We start from the raw sequence: 20,844 nt of genomic DNA, 5'->3' as shown, positions 1-20,844 counted from the left end.
GGAAGAGGAAAAGGAAGAGGAGGAAGAAGAGGAAGAGGAGGAGGAGGAAAAGGAAAAGGAGAAAGAACCCTAGAAGAAGCATGCGCAAACTGCAGAACAGAAACATTGACAGTGTGGAAAAGCAGGCAATGTGATGCCTACAGAAGACTTAACTGCTCAACTACTAAATCTGAAGACAATAAAATGACCAAAATACTTGACATAAAAGGTCTATTTGTAAAAATGATTACGAGAGGAAACAAGCAAGCAAGCAAACAAAGGAAGGAAATTAATTCAAGCTGTGGAAGAAGACGACGACGACGACATAAAACAGTGCCGTGGACTGGTGAAATGACTCAGTAGTAGGGACACTTGCAAGCAAACCTAATGACCTAGTCCTTGACTTCTTACCTTCACACATTCTCAGCCATGCGTGCACCTGCACTCACATGTGCACTCACAAAATCAAGTAAGTAAAACTTAAAAGTAACTTAAGAGTTAGCAAAACAAGAGAAATTCTGCAAGGAAACGGAAATTTTACAAATCAACTAACTGAAATATAGCAACACTTTTTGGATCAGCTACCCTTTGAAGACATCATAGAGTGAATATATCTGAGTGTTGTTGTTGTTTTTAAATGCATTACAAGTCCAAGAGCAAAGCCTGTGTGAGCTGTGATGCCTAATCAGCTTCCAAAACACAGCAAAGGATATGTATGACAATGGCATCATGTCCTAGGAAATTACAGCCTCCACAGTCATGCTCTGCCCCCAGTCTCGTTCAAGGAATCAACCAACCGCACTAGCACACGGCCATAGCAGGCTAGCTATCAGGATACACTTTTCTCAGGGGGTTTATTAAAACAGACAAAAATGTGGCTGGAGAGATGCTTCAGTGGTTAAGAGCTCTTGTAGCTGTTTCAGAACACCCAAGTTCATTTCCCAGCTTCACACAGGTCTGCTTGTGGCTCTAAGAGGCCCCAGCTCCCTCTTCTGGCCTCCAGGCAGCTGCACACACATGCTTGCATGCACACATACACGACTACATAGCTTTTTTTAAAAAAAAAAACTGACAAAAAATATTGAAACTAATAAATGAACTGTGGACTTCCTTAGCAAACTGCTACTTTCCTGATATTATTTAGTTTACTAGAATTTCTTGGACATTATAAATATATAAAAATGGTTTGACTTCAACTATTTCTTTAATAAGCAAGTTCTGCTTTGGTTTTCTAATATTTCTCCTCCTTATACTGGTTACTTTTTTCTTTGCTTATTCTCCTTTTGTTTGTTTTGCTTTGAGATGTGGTTATAGTTTGCAGCTCAGACCAGCTTAGAACTAACACCACACCACAACCCAGGCTGGGCTCAGACTTGTGGCAATCCTCCTGCCTCAGGCTTCCAGGTGCTGGAATTATAGGCATGTGCCACTGTGCTGGCAAAACTTCTTGAACCAATTTTTTTTTTGGGGGGGAGGCATGTGCTCAACACTATGTGAGCTTAGTTCAAGTATTTGAATCTTTATATTTTCTTTACAATTTGCAACTTCTTAAAAAAAAAAAAAAGTCAGCCGGATGTGGTCGCACACCTTTAATCCCAGCACTCCAGAGGCAGAGGCAGGCGGATTTCTGAGTTCGAGGCCAGCCTGGTCTACAAAGTGAGTTCCAGGACAGCCAGGGCTATACAGAGAAACCCTGTCTTGAAAAACCAAAAAAAAAAAAAAGTAACTGTCCATGGCAAATATCAGGTTTTGTTTGATTTTTGAGATCCAGTCTAATTATGTAGCTAGGCTGTCCTCAAACTAACAATCTTCCTGCCTCAGTCTCCTGAGTCTGAGAGTATAAGCACACCACGATGCCTGACTGACTTCTCTTAGTGAAATGACTTCCCACACATGGTGATGATATCTGCCTACCGCACAGGTCACCTCTCTGCCACCCATTTACATCTGACATTGCTGCTCACTCTAGAGCCAATCACTGTCTATCCAAGTTCAATAAAAGCCAGTCTATTACTGATCCAGATCTCACGCTATCTCTCAGTACTCTTCAGCTTTCTCTCTATGGCTTTTCAGTGTGGAGCAGGAGGTCAGAGGTCATGCTTTGTGAGGGTGATGTAGTACTTCCATGGCTATGTTAGTTTTTAGCACAGTTCCCTCATAAGCATCCTACACTCTACTTTTATGGCAACCTCTCCAAATCTGAGGCTGAGGCTAAATAGAAAGGTCACTATGTCCCAACCTTAAAGCTCTTTGGCAGCTTATTACAAAATATAAAGAAAATTTCCATCAAGTACTGCCAATGACTTTGAAAAATAAATACTGGGGGAACAGACCATCTGACATTCAACAAGCTTACTATTTTCTTGAAGATATATCTCAATGTTGCATTCAAGCCCACATTAAAAAATACTTCGTCTCTAGGAATGTTTTATCAACCAAGTTAAAAGTCGATACTCTGAGCCACTGTCTCCTTCATGACTCCCACACTCCTGAATGACTATTCCTCAGGTAGAACCATGGTTTCATTTTCCAAAGCTCACTAAGTAACAATGTTAGGGCCTTCCTATAGTGCAGAAGACTCTTCACATGTGGGATGTAGTTAGCAGACATAAGTATTTCTGAGTGTTCCTTTTGTTACCTGTATTCTTCTTTATTTTTCTCTAGCCTTCTAAATCTTTTTTTTTTTTTTAAGTGTTTTTTCAAGACAGGGTTTCTCTATAGACCAGGATGCCTCAAATTCAGAGATCTGCCTGTCTCTGCCCCCCAAGTGCTGGGATTAAAGGCAGGCACCTCTTTTTTCTTTTTCTATACATAAACTTAGGTACGTGACAGAATGAGACAGTATTCAGAATCCTTAAAATCCTTTGCCAGAATAGTTATAAAACCAAGAAGCCCTCGTTATTCTCAATTCTGTGTGTTAGTGTGTTTCTGAGCAGATCTTAGTATGTAGTCCTTAAGAACGAAAACTGCCTCAACCTCTGTTGTGGTTTGAGTGTGAAATGTCTCAGGTGTTTGGTGGACACTTTGGTCACCAGATGGCTAATAGTGTTGTTATGCAATATTGCTGAATCTTGAGGGAAGTAGACTCTCACCGGAGGAAACTGCTCACTGGATAGAGCATTGAGGCTTTAGAGCCACACATACACGCATATTTCCCCCCCCCCCGCCCCTTTCTGTTCATTCTTTGCTTCCCTGTGCAGATGCAACAGGACCAGTCAGGCCTCTGTTCACACTATCTTGACTACTGCCACATGTTCCTCACCATGATAGACTGTATACCTTTGGAACTGTAGGTTAAAATAAATTCATTTTTCCTTAAGTTGCTTCTATCAAGGTATTTTATCACAGCAATGTGGGAGTAAATGTGATAGTACTAGGCTTATAGGTACACACTCCCATACCTGGCTTGTAGTTTTTGGTTTTTCATTTTCTTTTACAATCATCAATACTACATTCCTATAAAGTATACAATTGAGACTCAGTTATTACTGCTGTGAATAGATACTATGATCAAGAAGTTTTCCTTTCCTCTTACAAAGGAAAACATTTAACTGAGGCTGGCTTATAGTTCAGATGTTTAAGTCCATTACCATCATGGTGGGAAGCATGGCAGCATACAGATAGCATGGGGCTGGAGAAGGAGCTGAGAGTTCTAGTCTACATCTTGAATCACAGGCAGAAGGGAACTATATACCACACTGGGAGGAGCTTGAGCATATATCTGAGCTCTCAAAGCCCACCTCCAGAATGACACAACTCCTAACAGTGCCACTCCCTATGGCCATCCATTCTAACACATGAACCTATGAGACCCACACCTCTTCAAACCAGCACAGCATTGAAGGCTGGATCAAGTATACAGTGCTGAGGCAATAAGAGGCCTACTTCCCACCAACAGCTAGTGAAACTTTGCAATCAAGTATACTATATAGTCATGGGGCAGAAGCAGGTGACCCTGCAATGTAGGACAGTCCATGGAGCCTACTCCTTAAACAAGACTGATGACAAAACAGAACACAGAACACATTAGATGACTACTTTAACAATAACCTGGATAAGTAGTATAATCCTTTCACTCAGACTTGGATTTGAGAGAAAAGGTCTATAATAAAGTGAGTTTTCTCAACATAAGCTTTTGCTTTTTGTTTTGTGTTTTTTTAAAAAGTCCATAAAGAAATTCTGTACATCCTAACATCAGAATCTTTTCATTATCAAGTAAGCTAGTCTCCTAGAATTCCAAAGAGAGCACTGTGGTTCCCAAGTACCAAGCATCTGAAAGTGATGTTGTAAGAGAAATAGAGGTGATGACATTAGGACATTAGACTAAACTTTTGGGGGTAAGGTGAGAGTAACAATATAGCTTTAATACAATTATTTCTTTCTGAAACTCAAAATGGTTACCCTATAACTTTTTAAGAAGTGAAACTACCTCATGATAAATTCCTGCTTTATAACATGTATTTTCTCTGCTGAACACAATTTCCAGTTAGTTATAAGTCAGAGTTTTATCAAACAGTTAACAAATAATACGCAGAACCAATATATAGTTCAAACAGGATTGCTAATAACTATTTCAGCTCTCTTTATCATACCTACTTCTTACAGACACAAAACAACTGTCAGGTACTATGGAGGAAACAGAGCCGGAAAGCCCTGTGCTCTGTGCAGTCTGAATTGCCTTGTACAGCAACAGAAGCCAAACTCCTTTAAATGTACTTCATCTGTAAAGTGGCAAACTCTAAAGAATATAAAACTTAAATATAAATCAACATAGAATGTTGCCATAAATAGGAATTAAATATGTGGTAAAACAACAATTGTGACTTATGTATTGAAAGTAAACATATACATACACACACAATTTCATAAAACTCTTAAAAATTTTTAAGAATCATATTGCTAATAATAAAAAACAAAAGGGGAGAGGGGGTCTTACTACATAGCTCTGACTGGCCTTGAACTTGTCCTGCAGACCCAACTGGTCTTGACCTCACAGAGATCCACGTGCCTCTGCTGGGATCAAAGGAAGGCGTCACCACACTTGAACACAAATCTTTATTTTTATTTTGACACTATTATTATTTATTAAGATCATTAGAAAGTAAAAATGTAATTGCAGAGGACATTCAGGCTCTCTAAAGTCATACTGGTTTAAAGAAAGCAGTACTACTTGAGAAGTATCTCCTAGGCAAAGGAGTAGATACCTGTTTCCCCATGAAACAAAGCCAGCTGAGACCACAGGGGCACCACCTGGCTCCAGTTGTGACTACCAAAACCAGAAAGGAAACAGCTCCAATGGGCTGAAAAGTGCTGGCAAGTCTTAAACCCACGAGTTTGAGAAAGTTTTAATAATCACTGGTCAACTTTAGAGGACACTAAAGTAAATATCCCTGCCACATCAATAGCTTCATGTGCACCTGCATCTACACCCTAATCAAGGAAACAGAAAATAGACGGGAAAAAAGTAATGAACCCCAAAGGAAGTCACCAGATTCTAGAAGACAAATAACCTAATGTCTTAGGGTCTCTATTGTTGCAATGAAGACCAATGTCAGCTGAACAGTGGTCAATCAACTATTGAAGGGAAGTCAGAGCGGGAACCTGGAAGCAAACCAGAGACTATGGAGGAACACTGCTTATGGGCTTACTTCTTATGGTTTTGCTCAGCCTACTTTCTATACAACCCAGGACTACCACCCAGGAGTGACACCACCCACAGCAGGCTGGGCCCTCCCACATCAATCATTAAACAAGACAATACCCAACAGACTAACCAACAGGCCAATCTTACAGAGTCAATTCTCTATTAAGATTTCCTCTTCCCAGATAACTCCAGGTTTGTGTCAAGTTAACAAAAGCCAACCAACACACCTAAGTTTTAAAGGGCAAACCAACAAAAAAAAAAAAAAAAAAAAGAAAGAAAGAAAGAAAGAAAGAAAGAAAGAAAGAAAGAAAGAAAGAAAGAAAGAAAGAAAGAAACTAAAGGGAACTCTAGAATGAGACTTAAATCTATGACTCAATCTTGACCGTGTGTGTGTGAAGAAAAGAATATCAAAAGCAATCAAAGTTTAAACAATGAGTAAGTGCATGGCTAAAAGAGCAGCTGTCAGGTGTTTTATATGTGATGATGATCCTGGAGTTTGTTTTACTATGAATCTTTGCCCTTCATGAAAATGCACTAAAATGCTTACAGATGAACTAGTAAATTTGCAATGCTTCAAAATATTAGTAGTTTGGGACTGAGAGGGCAATGCATAGTGAAAAAGAGAAGAATATGAGCTAATAATTTTCAAAATTGTGGTAGTTATCTTTCTCTTGTCTTTTGTATATATTTAGCATTTTCTGGGTTCAAGACCGTGGGAGAGAAGAGCCTCATTGGTGAGTCTATTTGACTAATGTGAACTCTAAGTGAAAAGATTCTATGTAAGGCATACATGGATATATTTGCTATTAAAAGGCTACTTCACCCACCTTCTCAGTTTAAGAAATACATATATAAAAGAGTATAGTGAAATACATTTTACAGTGAATATTCAGAAAAACAGCTCTCTACCTGAGTCAGGCCGCCCATCTGAGCTCCGAAACTCTTGCATTCTCTTCTCCAGTTTTTGCTGCCGCCGCCGTTTCATGACAACTTCAGGGTTAGAAATGGTCCTAGTAAAGCTGGTCTCAGGCATGTCTTTGTAAACTTCAGCAGCCAGTCGTGAGTTCTCACTGCAAGGAAAAAGACCACCAACAATATTTTAAACTTTTTTCCTATTAGAAATACAAATATCACAACTGCAAATGTCATCTGTCTACACCTGTCCCCTAATAGGTCTATTGTATACTAGTTACCATGTGCAAATTACCATGAGATTAAAAATACAGTTTCTCTCAAATATAAATGCACAGACTAAGAAATCTGTATCTAAACTTTTAGGATTACACATCTCAACTGTCTTGCGCTCATGAACAAAGCAAAGAAAACAAAACATATGGGCCATGCATTTCAGTTTCTAGCTGGATTGTGCAGTTCAGTCTCTAGAAGTGCTGTGCTACAACACAACAAACAATATTACAGCACAGCATCCAAATACAAGAAGCCATACTGAAGACCCTTACTTAAAATTATAGTAAATCCTTAAAAATGTAAATTAAATAGCATGATTGCTTTTAACACCTAAGAGATCTATCAACATTTACTTTCCTGAAGTTAAACTTTCATAGGGATACGACTCCAACAGTTTCTGCAAAGGAATCAACAATACAAAAGTCATGGGCAGAAAACTGAATATAAGGTATGATGAAAAAAGCTAAATACTTAAATAAATTTTAATGGTATCAACATGTAATCATAAAATAATTTATTTAATAAGAAGTTACACTTTAAGCTATCAGGTAAAATGATATAATTCATCTTAAGTAGCTCATTTTCTATAACAAATAATATAAACCAAGCCACACAGTGTGAGCTGAAATGTGTCCTTTTCTAAGGTGTGTTCTGTCTCTTAGATAATTACATGAAATAAGCCCACTTACTGCTATTCGCAAGCATCATAGGCATCACCTCCTAGCAGGGTGATCCACAACGAGGCTGCTGCAAAAGAGTGTGAATGTCCAACGCGCATCTAATTTGAAAAGGAAAATCTGCTTTGCTCCCTAGTCCTGCCAATTCTGACCAGTTTATATGTACTGAATATGCAACCACAATTGCCTCTGGGAGCAAAACCACAGAAGTAAGTTCAAAGGACTAGCTGAAGAGAGACAGACATCTAAGTGTGGTCTGCTCAGGAAACAATGTTAACTAGTGTTTGCCTAGAGGGAGCAGGGTCTTCCCTGCTAGATTAGGCACCTGCTAATATAAAAGAGCACGGTGCCATGTTTAAACAAGGCCCTCCAATGTCCCGTCAAGGTTCCACAGCAAGCCTAACATGACAGTCTCAGTCACTGTGCCACCAGTTACCAATAACTGAGGTAAGTTTGCTGTATTAGACACCTGGCTTGTTTGTAGCTCAGAGTGACAGAAATACTTCCAGAAAGACCTACCTGTCATCCCCTTGAGAAGGCCTTTCTTCCTTATCAGAGGCTTGTCTCAATGCCTCCTTCTCTTTCTTCTTTTTTTCCTTCTTTTCTTTCTTTGAGAGAGTTCTTTTGAAGTTCTGAATAACACCTTCTTTCTCCTGCTTTTCAGGTCCATTACTCTGAGCCTTCTGGTAAAAGCAATATTATCAGCACACTGACCACAGCCAGGCATCACACCAGGTTCCTTAGGCTTTGCTGCCACCTCACCTCACAAACCATGGACAAACAAATAAGCAACCTCAAACAGTGAGGGATGGGGAGGGGCTCAAGGCGGCAACGACTTCACACCTTGACTAAGGTGATAGTCACATTGTAACTCCCATACAACATGAATGTTTCTCACATGTAAATTTCACCTCAATTTAAAACAAAAAACAAAAACCCAAATTCAGCATAGAAAATAGGGTACAACTTTTAAAAAAGAAAAAAAAAAGAGTACAAATGAGAAAATCTGAATTTCACTCAGTGAAAGTCAAAAAGAGTTAGCATCAAGTAACTAAGAGAAGGGAATCCAATGAAGATATAGAGGCAAGGAGTCTGCTGAATAAATAGGTGTTTTTCTAAAACTGCAATTCATGAATCGATGTTGTATTTATTTTTGTTAAAATGTCTGCTTTATTTTCCAGATCTTTTTTATTAGTTGCTTATTTTACTTTGAATTTCAATCTACCTACAAAGTTGGCCTATTAATACATAAAGCTACATTGTTTTTAAGTAGCTTAAAAAGAAGAAAAATAATAGTTATGGTATAGAGGAGGGGGAAACCTTCCTTTGTTATAAGTGAACACAAGGGAGCAACCCCAGCTGAAACCAAGAATAAACATGGATAGGAAAGCAATGGCCCCTTTCTACTTTATATACAGTTGCCACAGTGCAGCTGGCCACCAGAATCCAGGAACAAGAAAGGACAAGAACACAGCTGTGTAGCTATACAGGGTAGCACACCACATGGACACAAGACAACAGGAAACTCCTTACTGCTATACAGCAGCAGCATTTCACAAGGGTAAAATTTAGAAGATATTTTCAACCTCTGTATTTGCTGCCATTTGTTAATATCAAAATATTGCATATGACATCACTCAGTTTAGCACAGGACTACATATTTTCAAGTCACATCAATGTAAAAAGACAGATCAGCTGTCTCCTGCCTCAGGGACTTCCCCATCCAAGTGTGAGACAAAGCAAAGTCTCCTCAAGTTGCTTTTGTCAGACATCTTACCACAGCACTAAGAAAGGAAAGAGTCCAAGGAAGTTTTCTGATTCCTAATCTTGAACATGTAATATGAAAATGCTTTAAATGTGCCTTAGGAAGTTGCACCTGAAACTAGGTCCCCAACACTTCCTTTGTCCCTTGTATTTCCTATAGGAACCATTGTGACTTTATAATTTGGAAGAAAGATGAAAACAACAAGCTCATCATCAGCTCTGTCTCAACAGCATCTACAACTCTTCTTTAGAAAAGTGAGGAAGGGTGACTGGGTGGCCAGGTGAGATAAGGGAGGAACCAGGTCCAATAGACTGCTTTTCACGGTCATGCTAGGTAGGAGGCGAGGGACTGCAGAAGAGGAGAAGACAAGCGGCTCCTATGGCAGAGGCTAAGTCTTGCCCACTCCACTGACCAAGCCCTGAGCTGCAGTTGGCACAGACATGGGGACTGCTCCCACCTTGGCAGGAATGGCGTCATTCTCGTTCTTAAGGACGAATCGACCCTCTCGATCATCTTTGTTCCAATTCAACTGTACAACTAGAGGTTTCTCATCAATGTCCAATCTTCTTTCTTCTTCAAAACATGAAATGGAAAGAAGAACAAACCGTGGTCATTTCCTGACATGAGCACAATACTGGCCATATGACATACATTTAACTCTATACAAATAAAATACTTTAGTGCCTCAAACACCTGCTGAGAGACTGCAATGTATTGTTACCACTTTCAATCAGTTTTGGTTAGTTCAGAACTTTGTTGCTACTGTCCTACCAGGTTGATTCACTGACCAGGTGAGATGGACATTTTATTGCTAGTGGGTGTGATTGTCACCATAGACCCAGTGCCAGACACTGATCAGGAAACAACACTTCCTTTATTCAGATCTAAGAAAACAAGAGAGATGTAGGTTTCTATATATCAATCTATCTCTCATACAATTAGAAAATGAGATCATGTTAATAGTATATACAATCCATTGATGAATCAGATTTTCCTTATCTTGAAAGGGCAACCTGTCTCAAATAACTGAGCCTTCCTTTCAGTGAAATTGTCCTCACACACACACACCATGGCATGTGTTCCCTACCCCCAATAATATGAGACAGACAGACAATCAAGTAAAAGTTTCCCTGATGACTGGAGCAAGGGTTGGACCTGGAATTCTCATGAGAACAAAGAAGACATGAGAGACATCCAGCAACAATTGGCTACAGATGAGCTCTGTTATGTCCAACTGGAGCAGGATTATCTTTAATGCCAGACCAGACACTAAAGAACCCCTGGCTCCAAGTGGGCTCCTGGTCTATAGCAGTCTGATGCAAACCTGTTAGAATCATGTGGATGAGAGAGAGAGTCTGTGTCAGAGAAGTTCACTACATTCAAGAGGTACAATGCTCATCAGTAGTACTTGTGATCAAGAATGAAAGGAGTAGTTTTCTTTTCATTTAACTGTACTATTTTTCAAAAACTGATCAAGCCTTTGTTAAATACTTACCAATATCTGAATCTATATAATAAATGAAAGTCTATGCATTTCTTTGGCCTAATGATACATACACCATTAACAGATCACTGGGTAATCTGGCTGGAGATATAGCTGGGTAGTAGGCAGCTTGCCTAGTATGCAAGAGACCCTGGCTTCCAGCCACAGTGTGATACAAGGAGAACAAGGAGAAAGACAAAAAGAGTACATGAAGGGTGCGGAGAGATTTCTGGAAAAATCAAAACCATTTAATTTTCAAAATCATGCAACCCATCTTTCATATTATTCCAAATCCCTTATTGGTGGTATTCAAATAACCAAAGGACACAAACAGCAGCTTCCTTTTCTTTGAAACCTAGTAACAGAGATTTGCATGGGAAAAAAGAATTCATCTCCAAGAAAATCATCCCAAACTGGGAATACTCTCTACAACTAACTTTAGTCTGGGTATTATTTTAGCAGGGAATATGCTCACAACCATAAAGTAATAAATATGGATCATTTTATACGTTCCAAAGAAAGGTGATTACAACACTTGAAAATCCTCTACATCAAAAACATTTCAGTATTATTTCAAATGTGCAAAGAAAGCTGTGTACATAAAAATAAAGAAAAATCTACTGTTTTAAAAACTTCACAGCTGGCATTTAAGAGGTACTGGGGTTAAGTCATAATCCTTTTAGCAGCGTTTGTTGTACTTCACACTTTTTAATATGTTACTACACATTTTCAAATGTACCTATAAAATATTTATGTTTCTGCATTTCTAGTCAGCTCAACTTTTAGTATTTTAGTCATTAACTGCTGTTAGACAGCAATTTCCTGACAGAAAATCTCCATCTTAGAGGAAAGCACTTCAAGACACAGAATCTGCTAAAGGGATGTCAAATATTCCATCCTACAGGGAATCCCCTTAAGCTCAGGAAGCAAACAAGTCAACAGTTTCAGGAAGTCCCTAAAGCTGATCAGAATCTCTGGTCTCCATACCTGCCCAAGTATGTGTAAGCAGTAAGGACTGCTATGCTAAACACTCTCAGACAAACTGAGCTAAGGCTCTGAGCAGCTGAGCTACCTTGAAGAAGAGACCGGCCATGCTGACTAGAAAGGACAACCTCCAATCTGCTCAGATATGTGTCCTGCTGCAGGCCAGCTTTCAAGAGCCGTCACCCATGCTGGAATAGGCTTTTTGTGATGCAGCTGACTTTGAGTCATTTCTGTGCCTGTAACCCCTCACTCATCTCCCTCTAAATGACCCCAATAAAATTCATTGGTTCAAAATTGGACTTTGATAGTGTCTGTACTTTGGTCTGTTATTGATTTTCTATCTAGAGTGAATAAAAATTTCTTCATGTCTCTCAGTAAAAATCTCACAATTGCTAATGTTAGGAGGAGCTAGAGAAAGTAACCAAGGAGCTAAAGGGATCTGCAATCCTATAGGTGGAACAACAATATGAACTAACCAGTACCCCCCAGAGCTCGTGTCTCTAGCTGCATATGTATCAGAAGATGGCCTTATCAGCCATCAGTGGAAAGAGAGGCCCATTGGTCGTGCAAACTTTATATGCCTCAGTACAGGGGAACACCAGGGCCAAGAAGTGGGAGTGAGTGGGTGGGGGAGTGGGTGAGGGACCGTGTAGGAGACTTTTGGGATAGCATTGAAAATGTAAATGAAATAAATACCTAATTAAAAAAAAAACAAGCAGAAATTATAAAATCTTTAAGATTTTCCTCGAGGTGTCCTGTTGTTCCCAAGGAACACATATACATATATATATACACACATATACATATATTCATACATACATACATACATATACATATATGTATGTATGTATATATGCGCTGTGAACAGAATGCAGAAATATGATGGTAAGATCCCTGACCCTGATCTGTACAGATCTGAATTATGAGCAGTCATGACAGTGTTACCTACATCCAAGATTTCTTCCAAAAGCAAGAAGCATACAATACCACTGATATACAAGACACTCAGATCTGTTGGGTGACTTATTTTAATAAATAATAAGTTAATGATACTTATTTTGAAGAAATAATTATATATAAAATGCATTCATCCTAACTTCTAATAAATGTTATGTGCAAGAACTTGGACACGTCAAGTCTTAGAAGAGTTTGCCATCCTGTCAATCACTGTTGGGTGGAGGAAAGAAAGAAAAGGAGATGAGCAGTAGCAAGCGGCTGACCCCAGGTCAGGACACAGTCTTCACTGACCTCCACTGACATGCACTTCATAGAGGGAGTACTTGGGAGAGGAGAGCATGCGCATGTCAGGGCGGAACTTCTCTGCCAGTGTTTCAATCACATCTTGAGTGGTGGCTGTGCTAGAGACTCGAATACATTTTGTTGCAAAGTTTCCAGCAGCTTTATCTTGAAAATAAAATCTCATGACTCCATGAAACTCCAAATCCTAGAAGAAAACAAAATGATGTTATTAGAAGTTATTCTGAAATGTTCATCTTTTAGTAAAAATGAAAAGTCTATCAGCTTTCTTCAAATGTTTACTATCAACATCTTAGAAACTCCCAATCCTGCCACAAATTAAAATCAATGACATTCTAAATTAATTTTCTATATGGAATATCACACTAAATAAATGAATATATTTTAGATATAATTAAAATCTTATGGAGAAAGCCCACGGTGGAATTCCAGCCCAAGGTGTTCCTTTCACATGTTCCTCCTAACTCTAAGGCAGAATAAAGCTCATGCAACTATGATCTTCCTTCAATTTCTTAATACATCCAATAATTTCCAACAAAATTCTGAGCAATATTTCTAAGTGTGGGTTGCACACATGTTCTGGCAGGGAAAAAGTCTTAGCTGTACTATCAGCATTATGCTCTCTTCTTCTGCTCACCCTTTGTATTTAATTATTAAAGAAAAGACCAACTAGGGTTAAACCAAAGTCTTTTTCATCTGTGTTATTTGTTGAAGGGAGTGGTGTATACACACACACACACACACACACACACACACACACACACACACACACACACATCACAGTGCCCCAGTTGAAATCAGAGGACAACTTCTACTGTGCTCTCTCCTACCATGCATGCTGCAGGTATGGAGCTACGTTGTCAGGCTCAATCCAAATACCCTTTCCTTACATGCCAACCTGCATGAGCTGTGGGGATTTCTCCTCCTCTCAGAAGTCAAATTCTCATTCAATGACTAATAAGCCTCTCCAGTTCTCCACAACCCATGACCTTTTCTGTATTTATTAAAGTTTTTTTTTAAGTACTCATTTAATGAACAAAAAAAGGAGTCTCTGAATGGAGTTAAGCAACTGGAGTTAACAAGTGTATAGTCATAGGAATTAAAGCCAAAAAGTGAAACAGTCAAGTGTATTACTAGCCTAGTGTTTTCCTGGGCTTGTTCAGGCTTAGGCTATCAAGTTACCTTCCTAGTGTGTCAGTGGGAGACACTAACCCTGAGGGAAAGAAGGTATGGTATGAGAGCTGATAAAGTGTAAGGAGTTAGCGCTTGGAAGTGGAGTCATGTTAGCTAGAATTATGGTCTGGGTCTTCCAGAAATTATAGCAACTGCCTCTTTGGCTTGGAACAATTAACAGAACATAGCTAACATGACTTTTAAATATTGCTGTGTTAGTATATTATCCTGGATGTCTGTCAGAACGTGTGGAATAATTCTCTGAACCAGAACCTAAAAAAGAGCATTTCTAACATTAAGTTATAATATATACCAACCTTTGTACTAAATACTCCTAAATGGTACTCTCTCAGCTCTTTTCCCTACTACAGACCCCCCTCACCCACTAGCCCACTGGACTCAAAAAAAAAAAAAAAAATTTCCCTCCCCCCCTACCTACTGGACTCAAAATCTAAGTATCTTCCACTTCAGATTCTGGTCCCTTCCTACAGATTTCTGAGACAACACACACACACATATACGCAATAATAATAATAATAATAATAATAATAATAATAATAATAATAATAAAACTACATAAAGTGAGGTTTCTAAATGGGAGTCATATTTTCACCCCAAATTTATAAGACTGTCCTCACAGTGCACTGTAATGTATGGCACCACCCTTCACAAAGGAAACTTAAGAGTAAATCTCACTGACCTTCCAAAAGCCACAGTCAAAAGGGAAAGAAGCAAACCTAGGAGAGTGAGGGGACACTGGTGTCCTAACCCAGAGCCACACCCACACCCCAAGGGAGTGAGGGGACACTAGTGTCCTCACCCCAAAGCCACACTCCTGTACTCCCACTGATGTTTGTAATAAAACAATTCTCAAGGTCTTGTCAAGCTGAAATAAAATAGCCTATAAAAACCGTGGACATGACTTCAATTAATACTACATAAGTATTAGTTTCATGTTCCACAAGAATAACCAGATATACTTATAACCAGAACAGTCCCTTAATATTTAAGATTAACATTCTGTTCACTGATTCAGCCAATCCTAAATCTAGCTGCTGCCAAGTCTACCAAATTTTATCAGACCTAAAAGTGATAAAAATCAATTCTTGAGCCTAAAAATTAAATTTATAGTAACAAACTGTAATGATTATTATAATTAACACACAAAAAGGGCTTACTAAATGTTGAGTATTAAGAATTTTAGCCGGGCGTGGTGGTGCACACCTTTAATCCCAGCACTTGGGAGGCAGAGGCAGGTGGATTTCTGAGTTCGAGGCCAGCCTGGTCTTCAAAGTGAGTTCCAGGACAGTCAGACAGACAGGGCTATACAGAGAAACCCTGTCTCGAAAAAAAACAAAATAAAAAAATAAAAAATAAATAAAAAAGAATTTTACACGTTATTACCAATCTCAGAGTTGAGTTCTATCAGCAGCAGCATTAAGTGGGGGAAAACAGAGTGGTTAAATGCACTAACCACAGAAACTCAGCTTCTGCCCCTGCTTCCAAAAGTGCTATGCCATCTAAATAGAATTACAATAGGAATTATTTTTCTTTGGCCTTACATTAGAAATAAGAAAAGTCTCAAAAGAAACAAATGAATGATGAAAAAGACACCTGAAGCCCAGAAGCAATACACTCCAGTTTCCTTATTTAGTTTTAAAAAACAAAACAAGTAACCCTGGTGCTGGGGAGAGCGCTCAGCAGTTAAGGGCATTGGCTATTCTTTCAGAGGACCTGGTTCAATTCCCAGCACCCACATGGCAGTTCACATCTGTCTGTAACTCCAATGACTCCACACCCTCATACAAACATACATGCAGGCAAATACCAATACACATAAAAAAATAAAAAATCCTAGTGTGTACAAAACCCTCCTTTGATCCCAATCCTCTGAAAACCGGCCAGGCATATTAGTGCACCTCTGTAATCTCCACATTCAAAGGGTGACGCAGGGAAGGATTGCTGTTTGAGTTGAGCAGGACATGTAGTAAGTTCCAAGCCAGCCTGGACTAAATAGCAGGACTCTACAAAAAACAGCCACCACTACTCAATAAACTTGGGAGGGGAAGTGCATATGTGTGCATGCATTGCATGTCTGTGGGAGGACAGACAGAGGTCAAGGGTCATTACCTACACAGCTCTCTACCCAGTTAGGCTATAGTTAGTTGTAAGTTGCTAACTTCTGGCCTTCTATCATTTTTTTATATTAAGAAACTATTTTCCAGTATCCATTATTTATTACTTCTGAAAGGTGACAACTTTGGCTCACTTCAACAAATACTCTGCCTGTGATGATTAATCTCAACTGGCAGCTTGGGGAGAGCTAGAATCACCTAGCAGGCAGCCTCTGCGCATACCTTTTGAGGTTCCCATCATTTTGTTAACTGAGGTGCAAGAAACAAGAGAGAAAAAGTGCACAAGAAATCATAGTACAACCTAAGAGAAGGGACAAAGGTCAGGAATCAAAAATCTAAAGGAGTGATAAGAAATCCACGTAAGACTCCTACGGACCAGGTGTGGTAGCTGGCTCAAACCCCAGCTCACAGAAGACTGGGGCTAAGGACTGGGACACACTAAGTTCAAACCAGAACTACTGAGTAGGTCCCTGCCCTGAACACATACCTCTCATATTGTAACAGAAATAACAAAATATTTCCAACTTGCATCATTGAATCAAATATTTATGATTCAAAAAAAAGACCAAAAACCCAATTTAAAATAAAACAAAAAACTAAAAATGTCAAAATGGTAGATAAGCTCTTAAATAGACAAAAGAATGAACCACTCTCCTACTCATGGCAAAACCACCTCAAGATAATAGAATGAACAGTAAAAGGTCTTTCCTCAACAACCTTAGCTGGTAAACATCCAAAAGTTCTAACAACATACTCTATTAGTGGGGCTGACAAAGAGAGCTCAGACAAGGAGCAGACGGGCAGTGTTTTCCAAAAAATTCACATTCAGTGACACAGCAATCCTACTTTTGTAGACCTACTACCAAGGAGAGGATACAATGCAAAAAATGTTACCTGCCTGAGAACCGAAAGAACAGATTCCAGTACATGCATATGTGCTGGTTTAAATGGAAATGGCCCCCACAGACTCATAAGGAATTGCATTTTTGGAGGTATGGCCTTGCTGGAGGAAGTGGGGGTGGGCTTTGCGGTTTCACAAGCTCAAGCCTGGCCCAGTGTTACTCTCTCTTCCTGCTGCCTAGGGATGCAGATGCAGAACTACTCAGCTCCTTCTCCAGCACCAAGTCTGCTACATGCCACCATGCTTCCCCTCCATGACAGTAACAGACTAAACCTCAGAACCTGTAAGCCAGCCCCAGTTAAATGGTTTCCTTCATAAGAGTCGCTGAGCAGGAGCCAGGCAGGGGAACATTAGCAGCAGTTCTCTGATTCCTTCAGAGATGGACTGTAACCTAAAAATGAAGGTAGCTTTTCATCAGTGTTTTCCCACCACAACAGAAACCACACAAGAAGAGCAACCACAAAAAATCTATTACAGAAAAGCAGGAAATTTGTTTTCTAATTATACCTCATTACAAGGCCTCATTTTGAGAACTGTAAAATTATTTTTAAAAGGGAAAAAAATTAAATTTTAATAAAATGCAATCATTTCAAAGATTCAACCTGAAATGAATCTATATAATAAACAGATCACATTAACAGAAAGAAAATCATCTCCAAGTGATCTTAGAAAACAAAGCTTATCTTTACACTCCTGGTTGAAAAGGATAATAAATTCCAAGCTAGCCTGGTCTCTAGGGAACCCTTGTCTCAGAAGGCAGCCTAGGGTTGGAGAGAGAGCTCAGCGGTTAAGAGCACTGGATGCTCTTCCAGGGGTCCTGGGTTCAGTTCCCAACAACTACACAGTAGCTCACAACCATCTACAATGGAATGGAATCTGACGTCCTCTTCTGTCATGCAGGCATATATGCAAATAGAGCACACACATACATACATACATACATACATACATACATTCATATATTCATACATACATTTTCTTTAAAAAAAAAGACAACCCTTCTGTTTTGAAATAGATGTCTAGCCAAATTTACATAACACCAATCTGCATTCAAAGTCAGATAAGTAAGATTATTCTTTTATTTATGTAGTCATGTTTATTTTTTTTTATTATGTATTTTCCTCAATTACATTTCCAATGCTATCCCAAAAGTCCCCCATACCCTCCCCCCACTTCCCTACCCACCCATTCCCATTTTTTTGGCCCTGGCGTTCCCCTGTACTGGGGCATATAAAGTTTGTGTGTCCAATGGGCCTCTCTTTCCAGTGATGGCCGACTAGGCCATCTTTTGATACATATGCAGCTAGAGCCAAGAGCTCCTGGGTACTGGTTAGTTCATAATGTTGTTCCACCTATAGGGTTGCAGATCCCTTTAGCTCCTTGGGTACTTTCTCTAGCTCCTCCATTGGGAGCCCAGTCATGTTTATTTTTATATTTTCCAATATTATATATTCTTCCCATCCTTTATGGTGATAACTCCAAAAAATGCATTTTGAAAGTACAGTTTTAAAATACATGGGTAACAATTCTGAGCATAATATTAGTCATTGAACACTAGGTGATAACCAATTATCTTGACATTTGAAATGAGTTGACAACATTTGTATTTAATTTTTACTTTCTAAGGTATACCCAAAAACAGAAAATGAGAATAGAAAGAGACATTTATGGTACATAAATTTGTTTTTAACTTCACAATTATAGATCAATGGTTCTTAACCTGTGAGTCAAACCCCTTTAGGGGTTGTCTTAGTGCCTGCTTTATTGCTATGAAAGAGATACAATGACCAAGACAACTCTTATAAAGGAAAACATTCAATCGGGCTGGCTTACAGTTCCAGAGGTTTAATCCATTATCATGACAAGAAGCATGGCAGCACACAGGCAGACATGGGGATGCAGAAGGATCTAAGAGTTCTACATCTTCATCTACAGGTAGCAGAAGACTGTGTGTCACACTAGGCCTAGTTTGAGCTTAAAAAGCTCAAAGTCCACCTCCATCCACCTCCACAATGACATACTTTCTCCAACAAGGTCACACCTCCTAATAGTGCCAATCCCTATTGGCCAAGCATTCAAACACATGAGTCTATGAGGGCCATTCCTATTCAAACCACCTCAGGGGTCGCCTAAAACCACTGGGAAACACAGATATTTACATTACTATTCATTAGAGTAACAAAATTAGTTATGAAGTAACAGTGAAATAATTTTAGGGTGGAGGATTACCACAACATGAAGAACTGTATTAAAGCATTATAAAGTTGAGAACCACTGATATAGACATTTTCAAAGTTATGTACTGTGTCTGTAGTTTCGAGGTTTATGAATAATTAAATTGTAATGTAGAGATGAAAAGCTAATTTCATGATTCTAAAAACCAAGCCTTCCTTAAACTAATGTTAAATTAAAAGGAATCACAGCACTGGGCCTGGTGGCGCACGCCTTTAATCCCAGCACTCGGGAGGCAGAGGCAGGCGGATCTCTGAGTTCAAGGCTAGCCTGGTCTACAAAGTGAGTTCCAGGACAGCCAAAGCTATACGGAGAAACCCTGTCTCTAAAAAAACAAAAAACAAAAACAAAAACAAAAACAAAAAAGGAACCACAGCTTAATGAAAAAGTGGTTCCTGTTTTCTAAATGGAGTCACAGAAATAGGAGTATAATAAAAATGTTGGTATAAAAATATTTTGTTTCTTTTCACTATGTTCATGTGTCTCTGGTATGCAATGTATTTCTTGAATAAATAGTTTCTGACTAAATGAGTGGATGGGGACGTTTTGTTTTGTTTTGTTTGTTTTTAGTCAACATTTAGAGGTAACTTGACAAGCTACCCCAACCCTACACCTTACATACCTTTCTCATGTGTAGGGACCAAAGCTGTAAAAAAGATACTGTCAAAATCTAGATCAGAAAAATGAGTTTAAGCAACAGTGTTATGTTAGGAAAGCAGGAAACTCTCCAAGATGGCTTTCAGAAGACTCTGCCACCAAAAGACACAGCAGAACACAAACTTTGAAGACACAAAGACTGCAACCTACTGAATCATGGAATACATGCAAACCCACAAGTTCATGGTAACACTAAAGACAAACAGAAAAGGCAAACTCAAGATTGGTAATGAAAGCACATAAGGTAATAAAGTAAAACAATGTATCTTCCTTTCCTACAGTTCAGACCACAGCTTGTCAGACTGTGGGTGTGGCCTCATGTGGGCTCTGAATGAATATGGGGGACACAGAAGGAAAACTTGACCACAGCTATTCTGTTTTGTTTGGACAAAGACTCGATATATAGCCCTGGCTAGTCTGGAACTTGCCATATAGAGCAGGCTAGCAGCTTTGTACTGAGTGATCCTCCTGCCACTACTTCCAGAACTGTTCAATTACAGACATGGGTTACCAAGTTCAGGAGATAGAATAAGGTTTCTGAATGAGCAACAACTAAAGATTAGCCCAGAATCAAATGTGTCATAGCTCTATAAATCTGAGGTCTTTCTGCCAGTGCATCTTGCTTTTTGGGACTTCACCACAACTTTGGTTCTGAACACAAAACACAAGTACCCAAGGCAGACTAACCACCGTAACTCTAGTTCCTGAGAAGCTAATGTGTGTTCTGACCCACAGGATGCTCTGGGATACACACTTATGAGCATCGCGC

At 39.2% G+C, this 20,844-nt stretch overlaps 1 protein-coding gene across 26 annotated transcripts in view; it reads right to left on the bottom strand.

Annotated features, from left to right (window-relative positions):
• Afdn (afadin, adherens junction formation factor) overlaps window positions 1–20,844 on the bottom strand; it is a 145,408-nt gene that overhangs the window by 88,696 nt on the left and 35,868 nt on the right. For 15 of the 26 annotated variants that reach the window (XR_385293.3, XR_001782046.2, XR_001782047.2 and 12 more), the window contains exons 2-5: window positions 12,969–13,164; window positions 9,711–9,826; window positions 8,008–8,171; window positions 6,533–6,693 (exon numbers count right to left, since the gene is read on the bottom strand). Coding sequence is in view for 21 of the 26 variants with exons in the window: in XM_006523752.3 (XP_006523815.1) it covers window positions 6,533–6,693; window positions 8,008–8,171; window positions 9,711–9,826; window positions 12,969–13,164 (637 nt within the window). In the remaining 5 variants the exon portion in view is untranslated. The remainder of the gene's footprint in view (window positions 1–6,532; window positions 6,694–8,007; window positions 8,172–9,710; window positions 9,827–12,968; window positions 13,165–20,844) is intronic. The other 11 variants (NR_151731.1, XM_006523753.3, XM_006523765.3 and 8 more) reach the window with 3 other exon arrangements.

Source organism: Mus musculus, chromosome 17 (assembly GCF_000001635.26).
Source record: "Mus musculus strain C57BL/6J chromosome 17, GRCm38.p6 C57BL/6J".
NCBI lineage: Eukaryota > Metazoa > Chordata > Mammalia > Rodentia > Muridae > Mus > Mus musculus.
Note: the sequence above shows the minus strand (reverse complement) of the source record. Positions and strands in the feature narration are given on the sequence as shown.